Source organism: Aedes aegypti, chromosome 2 (genome assembly GCF_002204515.2).
Source record: "Aedes aegypti strain LVP_AGWG chromosome 2, AaegL5.0 Primary Assembly, whole genome shotgun sequence".
NCBI classification, from domain to species: domain Eukaryota; kingdom Metazoa; phylum Arthropoda; class Insecta; order Diptera; family Culicidae; genus Aedes; species Aedes aegypti.
This window is the reverse complement of record NC_035108.1, coordinates 210,150,442-210,177,881: the sequence shown is the minus strand read 5'-3', so window position 1 is coordinate 210,177,881 and position 27,440 is coordinate 210,150,442. Positions and strand designations below refer to the sequence as shown.

The window sequence follows — 27,440 nt, the reverse complement described above, 5'->3', positions numbered from 1 at the left end:
CGGGTATTCTAAGAATGACCAAAGGTAAATGCGACACATTCAACCGTCACTTGACATCCGTTTGACCACATTCAGTTTAATTTCATTGAAAAGAATTAAATGCTCCATAACAATGCAACAGAGCTTTTCCAATTGGCGTTTGTATTTTTCTCTCAATATCAGTTATACCTAAATAATATTCAAATAAACAAAAAATTAAAATCAAAAATATTTTAGAACTACGATACATAGATGAAATTTTAATGAAATTCGCTTTCCTGACAAAACTTTTTGTTTAGGCGACTTATTGACGAAAAGCCGTTCAAAGCTACTTGTGCAATTATAATGTTATGTGCTAGTCTACCAAGGGAACGTCTGCGCTACACTGAACGGCGCATATCAAGAGCATAAAACTGCAGCAAAACTTGTCAACAGGGACGAACGGGGGGGCACGGTATGTTCCTATATCATTTAATTTTAATGGAAATATAATATGAGCGTAGTTGAATCGAACTTATATTAAGAGTCATGTCATTTGCTGTAAATCTTTATTTGCATTGTTTGTGACTGACAATAATCAACAAGGTTGTGCGATGGTCAGCTTCGAGCAAAGTTTTACCGCTGTGGATTTGATTCTCATAACATCTGGTAGACAGATTTGATATTTTTTTTAGTGAACGTTTTTGATGAAATTGTGCCAATTTCGCAGGGATTCCATCGTGTAGTTCATTTTATCCCGTTAGCATCAAATCCGCATTAAAAAGAAATGCTGTTTTCTTGATGGCCTTTACTTTGTTGTTTTACACCGCTTTTGGAGAACTTGTGTACCTAGTGGAAATGCTGCAGAGAGATTTCTCATTTCTGGAGATTACATTTCAGGCCCCGTGTCTTGGCTATTGTACAATTGGATTGATGAAAATGTTGATTTTGGCAGTTAAAAGAAACACTATTGCAGAGCTGGTGCAATCACTTCAAGAAGAATGGAATAAATCGGTAAGACGAAGTGCAATCCATTATACAGGAAACTTATTGATTAAATTTATTTTTGCACTGATTTGTTACGTTAGCTGATTCCAAGAAATTGAGTCTAATGAGTACTGAATAAATTTCCTTTACTTCCCTACTAATGTTGTTGGAACTCAGAACAAAATAAAATTAAAAATTGTTAAGAACAAAATGAAATCAAAAATTATTATTTTTATTTATCATAAAATTGAAACCATTCTAGAAAACATTTTTCTAGAAGCTAAGTTTGATACCTCTTTTTTCAAATATTTTTAAAAAATTATCTGACAATGAAAATTTTTCAAAGAAGAATGTGCTGTGGTTTTCCAAACGTTCCTGCTTTTAGTCTTGTAACTACGCATTGACACACGCATGGAAGCTTTCGAATGTCTTCACTGAAATCGAAACGATCATCTTTAACAACAGATACCCGGTTTGGTAATCCGGTGAGTGTGTTCCATGATACTCTTTGAATTTAGTTTAAAAGAACATTAGTGAAATCGTAATAACTGCTACGGTAGCGATTCGTTTGTTTTATTTGTAAATTTGGCTATCGTCAAATTTGGAAGCAAATACTAATACAAATGTATCTACGTTTAAAATTTGCTACAGTTTCCACATTTTCTCCGTTTGAATAGTCACTACAACTTTTTTTTTTCACATGTAGGGCATATTTTAATTTTATCGCGGAGATGCGTGATTGATTTTTGATTTTTAAAGTTTTATCAAACAAATAGTTTGGTATTTTTTTTCCTAATACAGTCAACTCTCCCTAACTCGATATTCAAGGGATCATCGAGTTGGGGAGGTATCGAGTTATAGAACACAAAACCAGTGTAAATGCGATCCAAGGGACCATCGAGGTAGCCATGAAATCCAACATTTACTATGGTTCTCTAACTTGATATCGAGATATAGAATATCGAGTAAGGTAGAGTTAACTGTATTATGTTTCGGAACAATCCGATGACCCAAAATTGATCTTACGCATCATCGGTTTTTTTAACACAAGAAATGTCTTCTGTTTTGATACACTAAGGAAGCATTGAAATTTTATTGTTTCATGTTAGGTTTCCACATCGTACGTTCCCGATTCTTTCTTTCCAATCCACTGTTGATTGGCTCATGTTTTTCGTTCGTCATTTGAGAATGCACATTTTATACGCATTTAATTGTATAAAGACTACCCTGGATCATTCTACGCGTTTAGTTTGAATTTTTAGTAGTGCCGCGAGTTTTTTTTTGTCCTGGCGGCGTTTGGTTTCCCTGTGCTTTTTTTTATTACAATAACAATAGAGGGATCAAGTTTGCTTAAAAATCGCAGAACAGAATATTACTTCCCTACTTATTCAAATCAACTTATTCACGCGTTTTTTTTTGTTCCGGTTTAAAGTGCTATTCGAAACGAAATAATGTATAAAATAAATAAAACAAATATTGTAAATTTTGCACCTCATCGATCGCGACGATTTGTAATCGTCGCAGGTGAAATCGTCGTCAGCCAACCAGACGCTGTGAATTTGACGTTTCGCCAGTCTCAGCAACATAAAGGAAAATCACCTCCTTTGATTCGTTCGCTGGCGACGATTTTTTTGGTCTGTTTGAAAGTTGGCGCGTTTTGTTGTCCATGAAACAGACAATATTTTCTTTTTTGGTAGCCGGCATTAAAGATTAAAGCATAAGCATAAAGCATAAGCATAAAGCATAAGTATAAAGCATAAGCATAAAGCATAAGCATAAAGCATAAGCATAAAGCATAAGCATAAGCATAAAGCATAAGCATAAAGCATAAGCATAAAGCATAAGCATAAAGCATAAGCATAAAGCATAAGCATAAAGCATAAGCATAAAGCATAAGCATAAAGCATAAGCATAAAGCATAAGCATAAAGCATAAGCATAAAGCATAAGCATAAAGCATAAGCATAAAGCATAAGCATAAAGCATAAGCATAAAGCATAAGCATAAAGCATAAGCATAAAGCATAAGCATAAAGCATAAGCATAAGCATAAAGCATAAGCATAAAGCATAAGCATAAAGCATAAGCATGAAGCATAAGCATAAAACATAAGCATAAAGCATAAGCATAAAGCATAAGCATTGATAACCGTACAATTCGTAGTTGAGCAATTCTCGCTGAAACCAGGCCGCCATCGGCACCCATCGTTAGAATTCCAATTTTATGTCACTGATCGCTAGCTTTCGATAAAACTTAAGGGTGGTCCTTTTTGTTTTCTCAAATTGGTGGACCCCTCGTACGCCAGCTAGCTAAACAGTTTGCAAAAAAGCCCATTTTTTGATAAATCTTGGGTATTTCTTCACGTTATATGTCTCATATTTCCCTTGGAACACATACCAAACTTAATGGCATCGTATAGAGAAAGGATATAGCTTTCATTTGAAGTTAAAAAAAATCCGGCGGCCATTTTGAATTTGGCCGCCATCTTGAATTTTGTTAGAAAAATCGTTTTTTCACCATTAGCGCACCGCTCGTTTTGAATTCTGAGATCACCATCAGAAAGCTGAGGAAAAATTGCGTAAGATAGGCTACAGAAACTAGGTGTGCAATGGTATTTACCCTATGAAATGAACGATTTTCTAAAACATGTTCCACGATTTTGACGTATATGGCGAGTGCAATCAATGCAAACATCATTTTTGGTACAACAAAGATACAAGTTTTCAATAGTTGGTGTATTTTTCGAGTCAGATGAAGAATAGGAGTATTATTTTGAGTGAAAAAATCTGGCGGCCATCTTGGATTTTGACGCCATCTTGATTTTGACTAGTAGAATGAGTTTTCACCTTGATAACACTCAACATGTTGAATTTTAATGCCACCGTTACACTTACTATTCTTCTTGTTCTTCTTTTTCCTGACGTTACGTCCCTACTGGAACAGAGCCAGCCCCTAAGCTTCAAAAATAAATTAACAAGTAGAATTTTTTAACGCTTATTTGCCACCTGAATGATTGTTCTGCATATCTGCGAGATGAAAAATAGCATTAATTCTTTCATTTATTTGGTCTAAAACCATTGATAGAAATGAACAATCTGTTGAACAGCTAAAATAAGATAAGAAATAAAGAATCTGTTTGTTTTTTAACGGAGATCTTTAATTAATTAAACATGAAGAGCGCTGAGCTGGTAAAAAATCATTCTACTGCTAAAAACTAAGATGGCGTCGAAATCCAAGATGGCCACCAGATTTTCCAAACTCAAAATGATTCACCTGAGTTTCGGCATTACGTCCACATTAGAACAAAGCCTGCTTCTCACCTTTCAATTTCGCTATTTTTCGCATGCATGTTGGGTGTTAGTAAAAACAATACTTTATGATTCAGAAAATCAAGGATTTTTTTTGCTTAAAAATTTAAGATTTCCATTCTAAATTAATGCACTTTTGGAAATGTTTTACGTTAAAACTCCAGATATTACCACAAAACTTACTAATGTCCCAACGCACAATTTATAAACTTCATTCGATGACAAAAAAAGCATATGGTAAAAAAAAAATTGTTTATTTCAATCAATGTTTTTGGACGGTTTTTTTTCATTAAATTTATTTATTCATAATAACTGAATTCAAAGATATGTCGAAGAAATATTCTGTTATTAAAAATCGTATTATAAAAGAAAATTCCTATTTAATAACCTGTATTTATAACTAATAAAGCTGAGTATCAGGCTTGGTTCCACTAGGGACGTAACGTCAGGAAAATGAAGAATAATAAGAAGAAGAGTATACGTAACCTCTAAATTCGACATGCTGAGTGCTATCAAGGTGAAAAATTCATTCTACTAGTCAAAATCAAGATGGCGTCAAAATCCAAGATGGCCGCCAGATTTTATCACTCTAAATAATACTCCTATTCTTCATCTGACTCGAAAAATACACCAACTATTGAAAACTTGTATCTTTGTTGTACCAAAAATGATGTTTGCATTGATTGCACTCGCCATATACGTCAAAATCGTGGAACATGTTTTAGAAAATCGTTCATTTCATAGGGTAAATACCATTGCACACCTAGTTTCTGTAGCCTATCTTACGCAATTTTTCCTCAGCTTTCTGATGGTGATCTCAGAATTCAAAACGAGCGGTGCGCTAATGGTGAAAAAACGATTTTTCTAACAAAATTCAAGATGGCGGCCAAATTCAAAATGGCCGCCGGATTTTTTTTAACTTCAAATGAAAGCTATATCCTTTCTCTATACGATGCCATTAAGTTTGGTATGTGTTCCAAGGGAAATATGAGACATATAACGTGAAGAAATACCCAAGATTTATCAAAAAATGGGCTTTTTTGCAAACTGTTTAGCTAGCTGGCGTACGAGGGGTCCACCAATTTGAGAAAACAAAAAGGACCACCCTTAAGTTTTATCGAAAGCTAGCGATCAGTGACATAAAATTGGAATTCTAACGATGGGTGCCGATGGCGGCCTGGTTTCAGCGAGAATTGCTCAGTTGCTACTCCGTGATTGACCAGAATAATCGAAGTTGCACAAAGCACCAAGAGATGTAGCTTTCCATCTTCAACGTACACTTTCGAGAATTCCAAACATTGAAAAGTCAATAACGGCCCGGCCACGTCCTTACGGTCATCGGGGAAGGGGAGCAATGTTATTGTGACATTCATTGTTACTAGAGACTGAGATCACCTATTCATCTCCATGGTTGTCACGGGATGGAGTTTTGTTAATGGGGAGGGATCATAGCTGCATGATCAGGATTCATTTTGGTAAGTGATGCGATTCATGCAACCTTAGTTGAAAAAAATCACCTATCAGTACTCTAAAGACAACATACGGTAGGTCGACACTTTTAGCGTCAAACTATTGAAAGGTTATTTTTTTTAAGAAAAAAATCAGGTAAAAGGAAATGCATGGGATTCTTAAACCGTATAGGCCTGAGTGAAAGGAAAATTACTAAAACCCTCACCGCTCAGCGAGTACTTAACGGATTTAAATTATTTTTTGTCAGTATACTGGCACACATGTCTAGTTTCTAAAAATGGTTGAAGGATTCGGGAATGTTCATGTGGCCGGAGTTATTCAGGTGGGTTACTGGGTCAGGTCGGCTGAAAAAGATGCTGTACTTCTGTGCTCCTGGAGGTAGGCAAATTTCAAGTTACAGATAATTTCCTGAATCGACTATAATGTGGCCACTATATCAAAGAATTTTAAGAAAAACGCATCAGCGTAAACCTTTTGAGAAACGATTGAATTGGATAACCTTGTGTCCTGCATTTTTTTAACTCTTGAAATAACCATTTTGGGTTTCCAGGATGCCTCAAATTTACGACAAAGTGGCCAATTTGTATCTAAACATATGTGTCAAGCCCATCAAAACGTATTTCAGTAAATTATTATGTTTGATCTCTACTGTTAGAGAATTGAAATGGTTTAGTTTCCAACAGATCTATAGCCGGTTCTTTAGGACTTTAAGCCCAAGTGGCCACATCTAGTACATTCTAAACGGTGCTTACCTCTTCATTTATAATGTTGAATATCAGATCTTAATGATTTACGCAAATTAAAATTATTGCCGTTGCAAATAAATAAAGACAACTTGGCGTGTCCCAAAAAATATCCCTTTTTTATCCGACCTGACCCAGTAACCCACCATAATATCTCCGACCACAGGAACATTCCCGAGATCCCTTGGCCACTTTTAGGAACTAGATATGTGGGCCAGTATACTGACAAAAACTAATTTAAATCCGTTAAGTATTCGCTGAGCGGTAAGGGTTTTACTATTTTTGCTTTCACTCTGGCCTATACGGGTAATCATAATGTACAAGAGTATGTCGAGACTGACAGTGACTAACTGTTCATATTTTGTTAAATCAGTTCATTTAAGTAACATTCCCATGGATGCGATGTCATGTTATAATTAATTGTACATTTAAAATAAAAGCATGAAATGAGCTCAACAAATTGATCATCTACCCTTGATTAAGTAGCTGTAAGCTACTCTAGTCGGCATTCTCATTTCACAATAGCAAAATATCACTCCGGCGACGCGAAAACTTGAACTCGATTCCACTCATAACGCGTGCAAACTAAAACGAGAAAAACAAAACGACGCAAAAGAAAAAAACGATTTTTCTAGTTAAAATGAAATGAAGCCAGAACTCAAACTCTCAGTTGCACAAACCTAGAGAACCAAATAGGGCAAACGCTCCCTTAGTGGAGGTAGCTCCAATAGTGGAGGTAGTGTGTTTTGGCATGTTTCGCGCTAATAAATGATTATGTGATATTTTTGTATTATGTACGATGCGAAAATGATACACGTAATCGAAAAATATTCATGAAATTTAACCGTAAAACTATTTAAAACAATTATTTTGCTTATTTTTTTGCTCCTTTGCACCTATAGTGGTGCATCAGTACCCATAGTGGAGGGTCCCATAAGAAATCAATGGTTTGCGCCACTAAAGGAACCATCCTTAAAATATACCTCCACTAAAGGAACAGTGTTCCTATTATTGGTGCAAAGCTTTTTGCAGGGAAATTTCAAATGAATCGTGATTTTTATACATTTGAATGATAGAAGGATTTGAGATCTATCGAATGATACGTTAAAATCATATATTTCATGATCTTAACACCGTGTCAGTAGCGCAACCAGGATTTGGTTCTAGGGGGGTTTTGTAAACTTTAAGGTTTATTTTTGAAAACGTAGTTATGTTTAAAAATTAGTTGAGAAATTCATGTATATTACACCTTTTTAACACATATATCAAATATAGATTGAACAATATAACAATCTGTTTGCATGATACGATTCAATCGCTCTTCATCTGTGTTACTGCTTAAATATGTTTTCAAGTTTTTCTACAATGACCGCAGCAATTTACAATAGAACTCATTGCCACGATTCTTGCAGTAGGTCAGAAGTAAATCAGCATTGGAGAGCTTGACTTGTAAATTCAAAAAATTGAGTTGAGAGTCAGAAAGGTGTTTTGCTTTCATTGTGAAGATTTTATGAACAAAAATGTTTAATATTTCAAAATTTTCAATGCGACCAACTTTGTTTTAGGATGACTCTGTAACCAGACTGAACAACTACTATAGTGGGACGCTTATTCGTCCTATCTAAATGAGACAAGTCGGAATCACATTTTACCAACAATTTCACTAAAAAAGACTCAATTTTCATGCATCCTTTTTCCTAAAAATTCAATGTAATTCATTATCAACACCTGCAAAATATCGAAAATGTTAGAACGCTCAATAAGGCAGAGATGCTTCCACCAGATGCTCAATGCATTCTGAGATTTTCAATCTATAAAAATCGAAGAATAGCTTCTTCGGGAATTCATATGCTCTGAAAGTCGTCAAATTTGACAAAGGGTCCTGCGTCAATTTTCTGTTAAAAAGGTCCCCATATATCTGAATGTTTAACAAACTTCTCACATAAAGCCCTTAGTTTGTTTTCCATATAAGGCAACAAAATTTCATTAATTTCGCATGTAATTTTGAAATTCTACAGGGGTCAACAAATAAAAAGAAAACACTTTAGGAGAATATAACTGTGAAAACCATTGAATTTTTACAATTTTAATACAAACCAAACTTAATTACTACTTCGTTGTTCTTAGTTGTACGATGTGTAGTGTTGAATTTCAAAAATATATTTGGTAATTATTATATTTTTTTCTGGCTTTGGGGGGGATTTAACCCCCAAAACCCCCCCTTGGTTGCGCCACTGCACCGTGTTTTAGCAGTTTTCCCTTAGGTGCACCACTAATGGTACACTTGCCCTAGCGGAATCAGCTGAAAACTTGATAGATTTGCCACCATCAGCGAGTGATCAATCGATCGAGCCCTCAGCCCGATCCGCTGTCCGGCTCTCTAGACCCGCGCTCCCGAAAATTTGATGTTTGGCTTCGATGTATCTCCACTTTCTGCTTGGGCTTTAAGGCTAAGTAGCCCGTCATTCGTTTTGGCAACAATGATGACTTTTCAGCTTGTATCTCAAAGTGATAAAACTCAGTCTTGATAGTCAATATATGCCTTGAAAAAGTATCACTGTACGCGCTAACATGCATAAAGTATGATGATACTTTCTCAGCTGTGTCAGTTTAAAACCAACTGATTTTCTTTGATTCGAAATCGTGAGATGTTTAAGCAACAATCATCAAGGACGCGTACAAATTTCGATGACGGCCTACTTCGCCTTAACGACAAGTGCAGAATAAACCGACTGATTTCCGCTATAGACACTTTTTCAAAATCTGCACTAGCCGAATCTAACAATTTGCGGAGACGATAAAAATGTGACAGATGAATTTTCAACACATCCGTTTGCGCGCGCTGCCTACTGCGATCCTAGCCGGCATTAAAAATATTAAACATAACAAACTTAAACAAACAATTGCCCTCGTTCTATTGCAAATCATACCTATCCCAATATCCAGCTCCGTATCACTTATGAGGTTGTCGCTGAATCGGTGGCCTCTCATTATTTAATTAAGTGCTATAGATATATCAACATTTCCTATACTTATAGCGATATTTATGGTTTTGGTATTCTTGTTCAAGATTGGATCAAGGTTTATTTCCCGGCCTTGTTCCTGAAACCAATCAGGATGAGATTATCAAAGCGAAACATGAATATTGCTACTATCCAATTTACGAAGTATACCTTAACTACGCTGACGCTAACGCTTAAAAACCATTCAAAAAAGCTTGCGACAATAAGAGGTGCCTCAAATCCATATTTTGGGGAGCAAGGGTTGTACAATTAAATTGCTTCTTTCAATCTCACGATAGTCATGTTCTGTTATACAAGTTACTAAAGCCACTTATTATTCATTATTTAAACTTTTAACATTCATGTTTGCTTCACACAACAATCTAATGTTGATACATATTATTATACCGTGAAGTCAATGACGAAATTCATATGGCTATCACACTCGATTCATGTGGTTTTCAAATCTGTAAGTAAAACACACGACTTTCACGTGTAGATTTTTTTTCAGTGTAATAATATCGTAATCCGGGGCAACGTTGACTAGTTTGTTATATTTCTTAAAATTTGAAACGCGAACAAATACTGGCACCCATCGCATTTGACAATATACCGTAAAACGGAGTAACTTTGATAGTGTGTAGGTAGATAATCTAATTATTTCTGCATTCCGTTTTAAAGATTTTGTTTTATATTTTAAAAACAAGTACTGGTGTCTTAGTTAAATATTGCTGTTTGAAAATTGCACAACATACATCTTTATATTTATATACATAATCGAAAGTCGATTCTCGATTTAGGGTAACTTTGACATCGTGTATGTAAGCACATGAAAATCTACAATCAAACTACTGTTTTACATCACATTGTAGCTGAAACTGGATTGGAGTATGTCAATGGAGAATGTACAGAATTGATACAAAAAAAACATCTGCAAAGTTAATTCATTTTAACATACATAATAATCACCATTATAAGTCGATAAGAATTTGAATAAAATTACACTTCTAAACAGATATTGAATGACTCTCATGTTTCAACATGAATCAATCGTATATAAGCGAATAAGTATTTTTCGAACAAATTTGAATGAGTTACGAAATGTATATAGAAGGTGATATTAGGGCGGTTCAAAATTTAAAAAAGTTTGAAAATCCAATCTCTTACATCTTCCTTATCATCCTTACCATAAAAATAGTATTCTGTGAAATTTTCAGCTTTTTCGGTGGTGATTCAAAGGTGGCCCAAAGACAAAGTAGGTTTATACAGCCATTCCATGAAAAAAACGATCTAGTGGGTCACTGAATTCCGTGAAAATTTGCTATTTTGTTCCTTATACGAAAAACGGCTACACGTGTTTTTGGATTTTTTGATTAGGGTGACCATTTCTAAAATAGGGTGACCAGAAAAATCGCGATTTTGCAAATTTCGAATTAAAAAAATATAAATTTAAAAAAATTATAACTTTTAAACCACTTGTCAGATTTTCAATTTTCTTGGACGAAATGAAAGCTCAAGATTTTGAATTGTTCAAGAAAAATATCAAATTTCACAAAAATTGTTTTTTTACATGAAAAAAATATCTAAAATTTCCGTTGTTCGTGGTTTGCAGGCCTCGGGACAAAAGGGGCTATTGCTGTTCTCATTTTTTCTTGAAAGTTCAGAAAATTTTACGTTTACTGTCAAATTTTCAGCGATGTGTGTCTTTTAGTTTTTGAGATATATTTTTTTTGAAAATAAAAAATCAGTCATTTTTCATCGACACACACTGTAGGTCTCAGCGCATTAGATTTTTTTATTTTCAAAAAACTCATTTCTTTTGAACAGCTCAACTGATTTCCAATCTTTTTTTATTTTTTATTTTTTTATTTTTTTATTCTAGTAGAAACTCCTCCAGATGTCTCCAAGGATTTTTCAGGATTTTCTACAAGATTGTCGTTCAGAATTTTTGTGAGATTTTAGCTATAAATTACTCATAGATAACTTTCAAGAATATTCCAGAGATTGCTTCTCAGATTTCTTCGGGAATTCTTCCAATAATTCATAGAAAATTCTCAACAAAGTTTTCAAATTTTTATTCAAGCATTCTTCCAGAAGTTTTACATACATTTCTCCAAGAAAATGTGAATAAAATTTTCCAGAAAACTAAAAATAATTGAAAAAAGAATCGTGATGTATTCCTAAAGCAAATCTTAGGGTAACTTCTATTAAAACTTGTGTATGTTCTTAAGTCTCCCTTGATGAATAATGATTTCTAGAAGGGCTCACTCTTGAAGAACTTTTAGGAGATTTTATGAAGGAACTCTTGGACGGAATTCCGAAAAAATAGTGTAGAAATGATGAAATGCTGGAGAAAATTCTAGAGAAACCTAGAATGAAGCACAGGTCGAATTTAAAGAATTATTTGAAATGTTCTCAATAGATTAACCCAAATAATTCCTCGAGATATTTTTGCAGCAATTCTTTGTAATCTTAGATGAAATGGCGTAGAAATTATAGCCGGGTTTCTTGAAAAAAAAAAAAATCTTTGAACGAATTTTATCAAAAACTGTGGAACTAACCTTTGCGGGTTTTCTTGAAAGAAATTATGTGGTAATCTTTGTAATATCTCTTAGAGTCACAACCGGAGAATTCGGTTGAAAAGTGAAAAAAATATCTGGAGGAAGTGCTAGGATAGTCTTTGGAAAATTGTTCGAAGTAATCTCTGAGAAAATTACTGGTAGTATCGATGAGGTGCTCAGGGATTTTCTGAAACAAATACTGGAATTTCTGGAGAAATTCCTGTAAGCATCGTTTGAAAAATTACTGAAAGAATTAATAGATGAATTACTTGAAGAATTCTGGATAAAACCCTGAATTAGTTCCTGATATTATTCCAAATGAAACCACTAGGATAATTCCTGAAGCTGTTCTCGAGAAATATGAGAAAACATTTTGCATCATTATTATCTGCAAGCAATATAAGAAAAAAAAAGAGACTTTAGACTTTCGGTTTAAATAGAGACTTCTTAGACCTTTTTTTTTTTTTTAAAAAAAATAGAGTCTTTTTAAAGACTCGCATAAAAATGGTTTCTTAAAAGAAGCCTGCTACCAGCACTAGATATGTCAATCTTTTACTGATTAAATATAGAGATATTAAAAACATCAATCATGTTCTGGTAAGCCGATAAAATTTCATATTCGAAAGGATCCTCACTGAACAGCTGAAACAGCGGCGCAGCCGATTTTCTTTTTCAATTGAAGAGAGATTTGTAGCAAAAACCCTTTGCGGTGAACATATTCCACACGAATTACTGCCTCAAAATAATTTCCCTGATTGTGATCGAAATTCCATGAAAATTCCAGGTTTTTTTGCAGGTTGAACGCAATTCACTGATAATTACAGGTTTTCCAGGTGTTTCCAGGTAGTAGACACCCTGCAATTCTTAAAACTATAATAAAGATATTGCTGAAGAGAGACATTCAATCCGACAGTTAGGAGAGGAGATATTCATGAGTTTGTTTGCTATTATTTAGCTTCATACGAGATTATAGCCCTGCAAACATCTACAAAAATCTCAAACAAAAATAGCTCAAAAAAGGATTTGTTTTTTCAGCAACATCCTTCATTAAGGTATGAAGAATGAGTTTTCACTGATAAGTTTGTACTTACATTACGTGTTTGGAATATTTCTCAAAATTTCTCCATAGTAATTTTCATATAAACCTACATTGTCTTTGGGCCACCTTTAAATCACCATCGAAAAAGCTGAAAATTTTACAGAAACACTATTTTTATGGTAAGGAGATTGGATTTTCAAACATTTTTAAATTTTGAATCCCCTAAGTGTGACATTCCTCTAGGCGTTTAGCATTATATGCAAATTTTTGACTTTGATTGAAAAAATCGTCCCATTTTGTAAAAATTATTTTCGCTAAAAGGTTTGAGACCGAATTCAACTTCTACGAGCTCTCTAAAACTTCATCAAACAATAATCGAAGAACAGATTGCAAACTGGTGGGAGTTCGACCGTGTCGAAACGTTGGGCAAGTAATAAACCTCGTTTTATTTCCTTAAAGACTGCGTAGCCGTTAAATCAGCACGAAGAACAGATTGCTTGTAGGTGTTTCCAAATGCTAAAATCTCATCAATTTTTAACATTCTAATATTAAGTATCAAATGTTCTCGATTTCAACAAAAATAACTCTGGCGTGAAGTTTGATTTTAATACTCGTTTCGCCTAATAATTGATCAACACAAATTGTTTGGGCTCATCACCTCCTAGACACGGCAGTGGATATTTCTGCTGTTTTTCCCATCCATACAGCTCGGCAAAACCCAGACGGTATTGTTTCACCGCTGTGGCAGTCGATGGATGGACAATAGGTCGTGCTATGCCGAGACGGCTTCGGATTGATAGATGAACAGACGAGCCTTGTCTCCACTGCCCATGCGATTGTTGCTGCTGTCCTTGTCCAGCCTATAGCGATGCGGAGAGCGATTATCCGACGCTTGGATGCGCCGACGATAGACAACCGATGATGTCTGGAGTGCTCTCGCACTGACCAAACCGATCGTTGGTCCTCTCGGTGGATGACGTCACTGATATCAATCATCAGAGCACGGTGGATGGATGGCTAGCTCTGATGATGATATCAAACGCATCTACTTCTCAGTTACACTTTAGCCTCACGGCGCGATCGGTCGCATATTCCAATATACCTTTTTCGTGAATTCGTTCAATTGTTATAAGTTACGTAGAATATAGTACTAAGTTGAGAACAAGAAGTGTTTGATTAAACGGTACAAAACGACATTCCCGTGTCCGCTCGGATTTGTGATTCAATTTCCCTAACTATGGCTTATGCTATCCACTGCATAGTGTATGGATGATTGGCGCTAATTGCGCTAATTCTGGATCACAGGAATTCTGGTCGGCTACTGGAGCCTAGGCGAGATTGAGGACCTTTCTTGCCGATAATCGAAGGTGGGTTCCGGACCCGACAGAAATTATGTTATTTAGTTAAGTATATTGAGGATTCGGCACTGTATTTTGTTTTCTGTAAGTTTTAAGCATTATTAAAATATATTTAAGTGATTTTTTGATTTAGTTGATTTGAGGTCTTCTTCTTTCTGGCGTTACGTCTCCACTGGGACAGAGCCTGCTTCTCAGCTTAGTGTTCTTATGAGCACTTCCACAGTTATTAACTGAGAGCTTACTAGGCCAATAACCATTTTTTGCATCCGTATATCGTGTGGCAGGTACGAAGATACTCTATGCCCATGGAAGTCGAGAAAATGTACAACCCGAAAAGATTCTCGACCGGTGGGATTCGAACCCACGACCCTTGGTCTTGCTGAATAGCTGCGCGTTTACCGCTACGGCTATCTGGGCCCCTTGTTTAACAGTCTTGTGTATTCTTTATAGCGTGTTCAACAATTAGCTGATTACTCTAATGCTGATTTTATTTTATTTTTATTTCTTTATTAGTATCATTCCAAATATTACATTCATTTCCTATATCTTGGTGTTCTGTGTTATTATCATCCAAATTTGGTAAAACCAAATTTATGATTTTATTAACATTTCGTTAACAACATATTTCATTTCATTTGCGTAGCAGTTCAGATTTTTTTACAGGTGAGTTGATTTCACCTGCGCACAAGAAAAAAAAACTCGCTTTCAATTTGCTTAACCTAACTTAACCTAAATATTTAACGCATTAATCGTGGCAATAGAAGATTGTAACGATTTTTGCCTGAAATTATCAATTATTTTATTTGACATTTGTTCCAACGTTTCAACGTTGGATATTCTATGTAACTCATTGGTACTATACCGGGGAGGAAGCTTCAGAATCATTTTCAAAATTTTATTTTGAATCCTCTGCAGAGCTTTCTTCCTGGTATTACAACAGCTAGTCCATATTGGTACAGCATACAACATGGCTGGCCTGAAAATTTGTTTGAATATCAAAAGCTTGTTCTTAAGACAAAGTTTTGATTTTCTATTAATAAGGGGATGGAAACATTTTACATATTTGTTACATTTGACTCTCAATGCCCTCAATGTGATTTTTGAAAGTTAACTTCTTATCTAACATGAGCCCTAGATACTTAACATCATCTGACCAATCTATTTGAACCCCTCTCATCGTGACAATATGTCTACTTGAAGGTTTCAAATAAAGAGCTTTTGTTTATGTGGGAATATTATTAGTTGAGTTTTGGAAACATTAGGAGAAATCTTCCATTTTTGCAAGTATGAAGAAAAAAATATCCAAACTTTTTTGCAATCTACTACAGATGACACGCAGGCTTCGTCCTTTGGCGGAGAGGCCTGTGTCATCCGCAAACAAGAATTTTTGACATCCCTGAGGTAACACAGGTAAGTCAAATGTGAAAATATTGGTCCCAAAATGCTGCCTCGAGGAACACCAGCTCTTACATGAAGTCTTTCGGACTTGGAGTTCTGATAATTAACCTGAAGTGTACGATTTGACAGATAACTTTGGATTATTCTGACACTGTTTGTTGGAAAATTCAAGTTTTTTTCAATTTTACGATCAAGCCTTCATGCCAAACACTGTCGAATGCTATTTCTATGTCTAGAAAAGCAAGACCAGTGAAATAGCCTTCAGATTTGTTGGAACGGATCAAATTTGTTACACGTATAAGTTGATGAATGGTCGAATGTCCATGGCGGAATCCGAACTGTTAATTGGCAAAAATTGAATTTTCATTCTATTCAAAATAACCTTTTCAAAAAGTTTGCTGATGGAGGAAAGCAAACTGATTGGACGATAGCTAGAAGCTTCTGCAGGATTTTTGTCTTGTTTTAAAATTGGAATAACCTTAGCATTTTTCCATTTGTCAGGAAAATATGCTAATTGAAAACATTTGTTAAATATATCAACTAAGAATGATAAGCTACTTTCTGGAAGTTTCTTGATGAGGATGTAGAAAATACCATTTTTTTTCCTGGCGAGGAGCTTTCATATTTTTTGAATTTTTTAATAATGGTTCTCACTTCTTCCAAATCAGTCTCCCAGGAATTTTCGAAAACGTTCTCTTGATTGAGAATATTTTCGAACTCCTAGGTAACTTGATTTTCAATTGGACTAGTAAGTCCTATATTAAAATAGTGCGCGCTTTCAAACTGCATAGCAAGTTTTTGAGGTTTTTCGCAATTAGTTTGTAATAGCTTGTTTTCCTCCTTTAATGCTGGTATTGGCGTTTGAGGTTTTTTTCTTTCAAAATTTTAGATAATTTACAAAAGGGCTTAGAGCCAGAATCCAATTGAGAAATTTTATTTCCTAAATTTTTGTTCATTAATTGTGAAAACCTTTTTTAATTTCTTTCTGTAGATCCTGCTATATAATTTTCATAGCAGGATCGCGAGTGCATTAAAATTGCCTTCTCTTCACGTTTTTGAGACGGATCAAGAGTTAATGATGATTTTAATTATTCTTCGAGTTACAGGACGCTTTACTTCAAGATATCCACATGGTACCTAAAAGACGGGCCTTTATGATAGCCGACCAGTTTATGATTTTGGTAAATACTTATTTCTTCTTTTTGGCATTACGTCCTCACTGAGACAGAGCCTGCTTCCCAGCTTAGTTTTTTTATGAGCACTCCCACAGTTATTAACTGAAAGCTTTTTTTTTGCCAAAGTTGCAATTTTCGCATTCGTATATTCGTACGATGATACTTACTCTATGCCCAGGAAATTCAAGGAAATTTCCATTACGGAAATATCCTGAACCAATCGGGAATCGATCCCAGTATTGCTTTGTAGCCGCGGAGTCTAACCTATTCGATAAAGCAGTGGTCACCAAACTGCGGCCCGCGGGCCGCATGCGAACAAATTTTGGATAGCAATGTGAAGTGGCCCGCCAGTAGTGAGTTATTTATGACAACGGTTAAATTCTTATGTTCATGCAATCGACTACTAAAATTACGGGCCATTCGTTTGCTTTTCTACATGGCCAACAATTGATTAACGAGCAGGAAATAATGAGGTATGGACTGTGTTTATTTGCCCAGGAATAGCTTGAATTTTGTCTAACATCCCAAGATTCCTCAAATCTTACAGTTATTTCGAGTCAAAAAAAAAAAAAATGTATCGGCAGACTAAGGGCTTCAAAATTGCCTCAAACTTCCAAAAATTTCTTAACTTCCCAGTAACGTTCAGCGTTTATGGCTTTACAATGTATCCTAGTATTCAAAAAAAGACCGGAAACTTCAGAAATTTCTCATAAATGTATTAGGTAGGTTTTGAATTTTGGCTAGCTTGAAAATATTTAAAGATTTACAAAATTGAAGTTATTATGGAAATTTATGTGAATTAAGATATTTCATATCATCGACTTTTCCTGAAATTTCATAAATCTTCCTGTTTATTAAAACAGAAATCTTTATAGCCACATAAAAAGTCGTTCAAATGAATCCTCACCAGTGTTGGCAATCGTGATGAAATAAATAAAACATTATCATCCAGAATAATCACTCCTACTTTTGATCGGTCGAAAACCGTTATTCATTTCCGATTACGCCAGAAAAATAAAGTGGGCCATGGAATCGAACGAATAGGATTCAATCTAAAGTTGGATCCGCCGTAAACAAGAATAAGGGTGTTCAACTCTGCCCGAATGGTCGGTGTTTCATCATCGACGAAAGTTTTCATGACTAACTTCAATCCAAAATTGTTAATAACGATTTTAGTTCCTTCTGATACCCTTTCATAAAGAAGGAGGCGTTTGTTGTATATTCGCTAACTACGCACCAAATAACGAATTCCATGACAGAATTGCTTGTATTGGCTAGTGAACCCGCTTTCCTCATTGTTCTACAATAGTCCTGTTAGTAAACGCGTGGGCTTGACGATTCAGAGATCGCTTGTCGATTCCGTATGCGTTTTTTTGTACTTTATTTTTTTTTCAACAAAGCTTGTAATCTGTCGACAACAAGATTGATATTTTTGTTAGCAAAGAGCTCCCGAACGAAGATTCTCCATAGCGAAGGAAGCTTATTTGTTCGTCATGACGCAAAGCCTATGTGACGGATCATTGCAGCAAATAGTAATCCAACGCTTGAATGACTAAGACGATTCTATCTTCAGCTTCGTCACCAACTTTTTCTATTTGACGGCAAATATTGTCTACCCTGATCCTCACATAACTTGCGGCCCGTGTCATGTTTTGAAACCATTGAAGTGGCCCGTCTAAGCAGTTAGGCTGAGGACCACTGCGATAAAGGAAGGCTCATACATTACTTACTTGTTAAGAAATCTCTAATGAAGATTAGAATGCACACTCTAACAATGTCCATTTAGCAATTTTTTTGAAGAATCTGCACAGTGAATTGCACGGATCTCTTTATCTACCTAAATAGGTTCGAAGTTTGGAACACCAATCGATATGTGATGATGTCATGAAACCAGCAATTCGTTTTACTACAATAGTAGCAGTGGTTAACATCGTGATGGGACTGGCTTTTACTCTGCTGCCGATTCCGGAAATGATTTATTACTATTCCACACACGGCAAATGGGTTCGTCAATTGCCGTTTCTTATTTGGTGGAGCTTTGATGCCTACTCGGGTTTCGTGTACTATTTTATATATCCGCTGTATGTTGTGATCGGATTCTCCGGTATTATCATCCACATGGTAAGCTTGATTTGTCCGATGAAGATTTTCCTTAAACTTAAATGTTGTGCATTTTCAGGGTTTCGACTGTTTGTTTTGCATTCTGTCTGCTCACTTATGTGTGCATCTTAGGATTCTGAAGTTTGACTTGGAAAATTTAACCTACGGACTCGATAGCTCAGAAAACATGAGCATAAAACTCAATCCAAAATTATTTTATATTGTGGAAAAACACCAGAATATTCTAGAGTAAGTATCAATATTTGATGCTAGGCTAAAAATAGAGTTAAAACCAAGATATTTACAGATTTTTTCCTGCAAAAATAATAAAGAAAAACGCCTTTTATAGCTAATGGATTAAAAATTGACATTTTATTTTTTAAAGAATATTTTTCCATCCGAAATTCAAATAATTCAAATAGCTTAATTTTTTTTTAAATAATTGGATTCCTTGGAAAAATATTCAATGAAATACGTTACCCTTTTTACATTTCTGTAAATATCAATCACCATAACCAATCAGTACCACTCAGTTGGAATCACATACTTTTGACGTTTAAAGCGTTACAGAAACTAATAGCTATTTTTGTTTCAGATGCCACGATAGGATGAACAAGATCTTTAACTTTGCATTGTTCTACAACTTTTTTGTGAGCTCGTTCATTATTTGCATTCAAGGTTTTATGGTAACTGTAAGTAGTTTTGTTTGACTATCTTGTAGTTTTTCTTATTCTTACGCGTTAATACGTTTTTGGGGTATTTTTTTTTTACTAAACTCGATTTGCTTGACCACAAAAAAAAAAACAAAAGGGTGGGACATTTTGCAAAAAATCTTGGGGGAGGGAAACGACCATATGCGAAACGTTCTTATGCGTAACGTCTTCTTGTGAAATGCCCCACCCCCTTTATCTTTATTGGTCTTCAGCGATACTTCTCCAGTTGCCCAGTGCTAGGGATAAATGTCTAACACGATGAAAAACGGTGTCTGGACCTCTGGTTGTGAGATATGAAACAAAAGAAATTTGAAATGGTCGTTTAAAATATGGTCCAAGGTAATTTCATCGTCTGTTAGTCTGTAGTTTAGGATTTACTGGTCTTCTTACACTGCGTATAACCAGCGTATTCATGGTCTACCACGAAGTCTTCAACCAACCTCGTTCTCTGCCTAATATTATTTTCGTAGTTCTTTCTTCCAACATTTGCATTCATCAACCAGCTCACTGAAGTCTTCCGTATTTAATACATTTAATAGTTGGTATTTGATTCTAAATACACTTGATGTAATTCGCTTTTGGTCCTCACACCATTTTATTGTTTCCCACCGAGGATCCTACAGGAGAAATTCGGAAGACTCGATCCTTTTTTTTTGATGCAGCTGTAGGGTCGATGTACCAATAGCCGCATAGCTAAGAACAAAAATTTGTATAAAATCGAAAAATAACGCTAGCGTCATTGTTTTTACATCATCTAAAAGCTTTTTATCTTGGTTTTGTGGGAAAAATATGAAAACTACAAAAACCCAAATGTTTGTATTAATTATCGCTTGTGCCACTATAGGAATACATGTGCCTATAGTAGCACTATTTCTAATTTCTGTTCCTATAGTAAAACTAGCATCACGGCGTTGGCAAAATACTTATCAAAACCGTATTTTTTACAAAACTTTTATATTTTTCCTAGAAAGTGTGGATCAAAAGCTTTCGTTTGATGTAAAAAAGTTCTTAATTCATCAATTGTTTCGTATAATAAAAAATAGTTTCTCTCAGTAGTGCTACTATAGGAACAATAGGTTTACTATAGGTGCAAGGGAGCTCAAATTTTAAGCAAAACTAATTATTTTGGTCATTTTTTGAACAAAATCAAGCTGTGTTTCAATGGTACTTAGATAGATAAATAACTTCATGTCAAAAAATGTTTTTGAAAAGATTTATAGCAAAACGGCCGTAAAAAGCCACTAGTGCGACTATTGGGGACTGCCCACTAAAAGAACACCGACGATTTTCCTGCAAAGGTTCTCCAGGAAGCATATTTTTTTTTATATTTCATTAGCAATTCCAGTAAGTCTTAGTCTCTTTGAAAGAAGTGCCAGTGCCATTACATTGATATTCTTATTTCTAAAGTGATGATCTGCTGAATTGACGACAGAAATTTGCTGTTCGACGGAAGCTGCCGATGTTGGCTGCTTCCCAGCGACAACACCCGAGTACACGAATTATTCGACAACCTCGATTTCATCATTCATCATTTTTTTTCAATATGAACTCGTGGTGGGGGCGTGCCGTGTCTTCTTTTGAGCCTCTCGCTATCATGTACTTCGTCTTCGCCACATTGATGTTCAGTCCGATTCGCCTAGCTTCAGCCCTTAGTCGGATGTACGTACCCTCCATCGTCTCAAAGTTCAGTGCTACGATATCTATGTTGTCGGCGAAACGAAGTAGTTGAACGGACTTCCTGAAGATCGTGCCACTCGTGTCTATCCCCGCTCTTCTTATCAAACGCAATGTTGAACAGTAAACAGGAAAGGCCATCACCTTGTCGTAACCCTCTGCGAGATTCAAAGGGACTCGAGAGTGTCCCTGATACTCGGACTACGCACATCACTCGCTCCATCGTCGCCTTGTTCAATCTTATCAGTTTGTCCGGGAAGTCGTTTGCGTGCATAATCTGCCATAGCTTTTCTCGATCGATTGAATCATAGACTGATTGAAAATCGATGAATTAATGATGTGTGTTGTATTCGCGGCATTTCTGCAACACCTGGCGGATGGCAAATATCTGGTCCGTTGTTGCTCGTTTGTCCATAAATCCGCCCAAAGAATTCTCTAGCAATAGGCATAAAATTTGGGAGAGTACCTTGTAGGTGGCGCTTAAAATTGTGGTCTCACGATAATTGGCGCAATCCAACTTGTCGCTATTTTTGTAGATGGGACACACGACACCTTCCATCCACTATCTTGGAATGAACCTACCAAATCTTGGAATTATCCGTTCGCGCAAAGGTTTTGCGCGAACGGTTAAAGCTTCACGTAAAACTTCCGTGTGTCTTTAGCGCGGAACAGCTCTTGCATCGCTTCGCGATCTCGTTCTTCTTGAAGGCGCTTTTTTCTCCGGAAGATCGAGTTTTGTCTGTTCCTTGTCAGTTTGTACCGTGCCTCGTTCGTTCTAGTGCGGTGTTGCAGCATTCTCGCCCATGCTGCATTCGCCGTCGTACCAGTCGCTTCTCTGATTCGGGGCCGTTGGGTCTAGAGCTGCTGTTGCGGTGCTACATATGGCGGGTCTTATATGCCTCCAGCCATCTACAAGAGTGGCGGCGCCAAGCTGCTCATCTGTTGGTAGGGCCACTTCCAACTTCTGCGCGTATTCTTGGGCTACTTCTGAGTCCCGTAGCCGCTCGATGTAGAGCGGTATGTGCGAACATTGGTGATGTCAGAGAAGAATTTTCCGTCGATTAGAATGTTGTCGATTTGGTTTTCGGGTGATCTCCAGGTGGCCTAATGAATATCTTTGCGAGGGAAGAAGGTGCTTCGGACTACCATACCACGAGAGGCTGCAATACGACGCATCGTGGACGCCGTTGTCGTTCGATACGGCGTGCAGGCTGTTCCGTCCGATCTCCGGTCTGTACATCTCCTCTCGTCCTAGCTGTGCGTTCATGTCGCCAACAACAACAGTGTACGTTGATGATGCTGTAGTTGAAGAAACGGCCTTTCATCCTCTTCTTGCACATCATTGCGTTGATCGGCTGCCACCCAATAACGCCGCTCGATGACTGCTTTTCCACACTTTCTGTCCAGTCCAACAAAGTTCCTGCAGCGCTACGATATCGAAGTTACGGGGATGTAGTTTTTCATAGATTATCCTGTCGCAAGCTGCGAAACCAAGTGACTTGCAGTTCCATGTTCCAAGTTTCCAATCGTAATCCATATTTCGTCGCGTGGGTCTTTGCCGATTGTTCTTTAGTTTTTTACGGGTGGCTTATTCGTGAGATGAATTAGCAACAATCATCAACGGTGCGTACAAATTTCAATGACGGCCTACTTCGCGTTGACGTCCCAACTAACACTAGGACGATGATGGGGCTACCACCTTGGATTTAGCTGTGCGCTATTCAGCATTTCTTGGTCAGCCGCTGGATACCAGATCAGACGCTGTTTGAGCCGCACTTCCTGGTGAACAGCAGACACGCTCGAGACGCACCTCCTCAATCTAGCTGATGTCAGATGGACAACAGTGCCCATGCTGCGCTACCAGCAGAAGCGATGTGCAATTTTGGTTTGAACCTTGCAACTTGTGTTGAACCGCAAAGGGAAGATTCGAATATGACGTCCATCGTTTTTCGGAATTTCTAGATCCTCCTCCCCCTCTGTCACGCTATTTACAATACCTAATACATGCACTGTCACACTTTTATAGGCCCCCTCCTCCCCCTAATGATGGACATCATATTTGGATGACCCCAAACGCGCTTCGTCTCTGCATCAGTTATCAAACCTAACCCGGTACATGTGTACTTCGGTTCATACTTAGGTTCAAATAATGGCACAAAGCATATAGACAGAGAACGGTTTAAATCCACGCAGATAAATTTTTACGATCATATATCGTCCCCTTAATGCTACAACTAGATAACTCGAAAATCAAAATTTTGAGATGTGCAACTTTGAAAGTATGACCGTTTAACAAGGTGATGGATAATCGCAGAAATTATGATTGAAAAATAATCTTTAACTTGTGTATTTTGAATCACACGCTTAAGACCTGTGGATATTTTGCAGATCTAATTAAGAAAAATGTTTTGACATATTGAAGTCAAAAATTTCAAATTTCGGGTTATCTAGTTGTAGCATCAAGGGGACGATATGAAACTTCTTGGTTCAAACCGCAAGATCCTTGAGGCTTGAATAAATGTTTTATTTAAGCAGATCAACTAAAATCAATATTTTAGGTAAAAATCAGCGGTAACTTTATGAAAATACCAAGGATTTTACTAAATCATACAACAAGACACGATAAATAGAAATTGTCTGTCCATTTGTGCCATCGTTCTACACCTCGGATGCAACCGAAGGTTTGCATCAAAATTTGAACCCCAGTTGCAATCGAGGTACAAATGAACCTTCGTTTTAACTGATGTTTCTTTTAGACATGTTTGGGTTTAGCCTCTGGTTCAAGCGTTTCGGTTCGCAAGGATTGGAAGTCCTGCTCCATTGCTCCTTCGGCCACAGAAGATGAATATTGTCGGGGAGAAAAAATACCAATTTAAAATATCACCTTTCCCTGTCATAAAATCCGCGATTGTAGTAGTAAGAAGATTTATGTTTTGCTTCCTCTTACCAATACATGCAAACACTAAGCACGTGGTATATCTGTCAAAATACTGGATATCATAGGATATCATTGAAACATGCCCTATATGCGAAAATAGGGACAATATAATGCTTATTTAATGTCTGTATGCATCAGGCTTAGAAGCATTAATGTTGCAGTAATAGGGTTTGTATGCGGAGAAAGTACCGTTATTAGGCGTATAAGCATTTGTAGTGCTATTATAGTGCCTGTATGCATATATTTTGCAAATTTAGGGCTATTTATTAGTGCTTATAGTTATTTGGGAAGTTGGTCATTTATTTGATCAGACACTGTATCAGACTCTGTTATTTTGCGATCTTGACTATTTTGTTCTTTGCGGTATTCTAGTTAGCCTAGTTGGCAAAATATCGTGACAGATATTTCCAACACCAACCCTAATTCTACCATTCATTCTTTTCAGGCAGCTTCCGGTTATACCCTCATCAAATTTGCACTCTTTTTGGCGAGTTTTCTAGTGGAACTTTTTCTTTTGTGTTTCTATGGACATCACATTGTCGAAAGCGTAAGTTTTTGCGTATACAATAAGGTGAGCAGGGATTGAATCTCACCTTTTATCCGTTATATGGTGAAATGTTAATATGACAATATTTATCCAGATTTTTATGTATGACTAGTGGTCCCGGCAAACTTCATCTTGCCATCAAGTAGGCTGTTGTAAAACGCCATGGAACGCTCCGTGCAAAATAGAAGTTCCGTTCACTCCTGTTTTTTCAACTTTCCCGTTAAATATCCTTTGCTTTTTATATACACAAACACGTCGGAACACTTCAGGAATATAACTATGGAAGAATCATTCTAATCCGTCGAGCCGTTCTCAAGCCATTTCGTGACATACAAACACCACTCCATTTTTATTTATATAGATAGAACAAATCAAACTCATTATCTCATCATTGATTATCGATATTTTTACTGTAACACATAAAGTAATATTTAGATTCTAAAGGCCCCTTTTTAAATATGCACCCTATATTTGATTTTGAACCTATCATAAATATTAGAGATTATTTTAATGTAACACATAACTTATTCTCTTCTAATAAAAAATAGAGTGTGCTTGTAGCGGAGGCTGCTTACAATTGTCTTTGGTACAACACAAATCACCAGTTCCGGACAATTATCCTTCAGATGGTCAATAAGGGACAAATACCTTTGTCGTTGATGGCATGGAAAATATGGCCTGTGAATATGAATACATTTGCAAATGTAAGCATATGGTTTTTACGTTATATCATATTCTATCCTAATTAATAACTACATTTTTAGATTTTAAGCGCATCGTGGTCGTATTTCACTCTAATTCGTACCGTCTATGCCGATTGATTCGTTTTTCTTTGGATTTGCTGCTGTTGCGGAAATCATGATTTTGATATCACTATTTCGTTTCTTATCCTATTAAATGTATCAAACGGCACGCATCTACAATTTAATGTTCTGCTTCAATAAACGAAAATTTACATTCTTGCATGATGATATGGAAACGTTGCGTTCTGAATTTGTTTTGTTCACAGCGGTAGCACGTGAACATGTTAGCACCCACAGCGGGAGAGCACAACTGTGAAATTCAAATGAAGATATTATCGTGGAATTGAATTAAGATAACAATAAATCATAGCCAGCAGTAATTGAAATCTTCAGATACAGATGAAATAAAAAACAGCATTCTTAGTTTAATACTTCGAGTAACTTCAAGCGATAAACAGAAAATAAAATACTCTATACCTCAATGTTGAGTAGCATGCAATTGTGATTTGATTTTAAATCGTCGTTTATAGAATAATTTACGCCCTCGTTTCAATAACCAGTCGGAGTTGTGCAAATTAATTGGAAAATGTTTCAATCTAGCTTGTAATCTAATTAGTAACGTTGCATACATCAGGTGGTAGGCTACAAGAAACCAGTTTGCGATCAAATCTGAACTTCAAACATCAACTCAATCATATGAGTGGTCAAATTTTACGGTCAGTATGAGCAATACGGAATAAAATTGTTTGATATAGGGTAGTCGTACTAGCCATCACTCAAGAAAAACTATTTTTCAAAAATCTATCTAAAGGCTTAGTATGTAAAATATATTTTATGACAAGCTAGCTCTTTTTTATCTCCTATCATTAAAAAAACACTGTTAGGACAAAATCGTTTACCGTAATCCGGGGTATCATTGATCACCGGGGTAACATTGATCGGAATGACTCATCTCGTAATAAGTTGGTATCATTATTTATTGATGAAACATTTCCAAAGCATGAATGTTGCTTCTCTTTCTTATATTTATGAACTATTAAAAATTAAGATTTTTGCAAAATTTGCGTCAAATTTATGCGTAAATTTGTCAAGTTTGCGAAACAATGATTTCAATGGTTTAGGATGACACTACCGAAGATTCATGTCTCAAATAAGTTCTGCAAGCGATATGAGCAAGGAAAATGTGATTCTCACTAAAAATGGCATCGCCAAAAACGATTCCGCTGTCAAATCTTTTATAAGTATGCTCAATTAGGCAACATTAACGAATTACTGTTTAGAATGTAGAATTCCCTTAGGAAATTGCCTACTTTTAGGCGTATTCCGCTGTTCGAGGTGTTTTTAATTTTAAAATAACTCAAAAAGTAAATGAGATGTAAGCGTTTGGACATCATATTCGGCTTCAGGGGCCATGATTTAAGTAAGTAACGACATTTTCAACATTACCGAACGTTGTTTACATGGATGATCAATGTTACCCCATATCAGCTAAATGAAAAAGTCACATAAAACATTTTTTTAAACATACTTAAATCTTTCAAAACCAAAATACAGTTTATGGTCACGAGCTATGGGTGGCAGTACTTGTTTTAGAAAAATAAAAATCAGAACATTTGCATTTTTGAATTAAATATTTAAGAAATATTCTAAAAGCTGATCAATGTTACCCCGGATTACGGTACTCATAAGGAACCGTACATTTATCTCCCCATCTTCTAATCACAATTA

General features: G+C 36.1%; 1 protein-coding gene across 2 annotated transcripts; it reads left to right on the top strand.

The window, feature by feature from the left end:
• The first annotated feature begins 453 nt into the window (after positions 1-453).
• On the top strand, positions 454-26,211 carry LOC23687968 (odorant receptor 4-like). 2 transcript variants are annotated; one of them, XM_021843862.1, is made up of 9 exons: positions 454-627; positions 689-803; positions 859-972; positions 18,843-19,118; positions 19,177-19,346; positions 19,693-19,789; positions 24,868-24,969; positions 25,518-25,673; positions 25,734-26,211. In XM_021843862.1, exons 3-9 carry the CDS (start codon positions 892-894, stop codon positions 25,788-25,790), a joined length of 939 nt encoding a protein of 312 aa, XP_021699554.1. In that variant the 5' UTR covers positions 454-627; positions 689-803; positions 859-891; the 3' UTR covers positions 25,791-26,211. The 2 variants fall into 2 exon arrangements, with proteins under 2 accessions (XP_021699554.1, XP_011493056.2); XM_011494754.2 differs by having other exon boundaries at positions 455-627; positions 689-972.
• Positions 26,212-27,440: the final 1,229 nt, after the last annotated feature.

Bases quoted from the DNA above. Each gene is read 5' to 3' on its own strand.
- LOC23687968 (XM_011494754.2), top strand. From the start codon at position 573: ATGGTCAGCTTCGAGCAAAGTTTTACCGCTGTGGATTTGATTCTCATA. The intron at 19,119-19,176 runs GTAAGCTTGATT...GTGCATTTTCAG, and splicing joins CCGGTATTATCATCCACATG to GGTTTCGACTGTTTGTTTTG. The intron at 19,790-24,867 runs GTAAGTAGTTTT...CATTCTTTTCAG, and splicing joins TTCAAGGTTTTATGGTAACT to GCAGCTTCCGGTTATACCCT.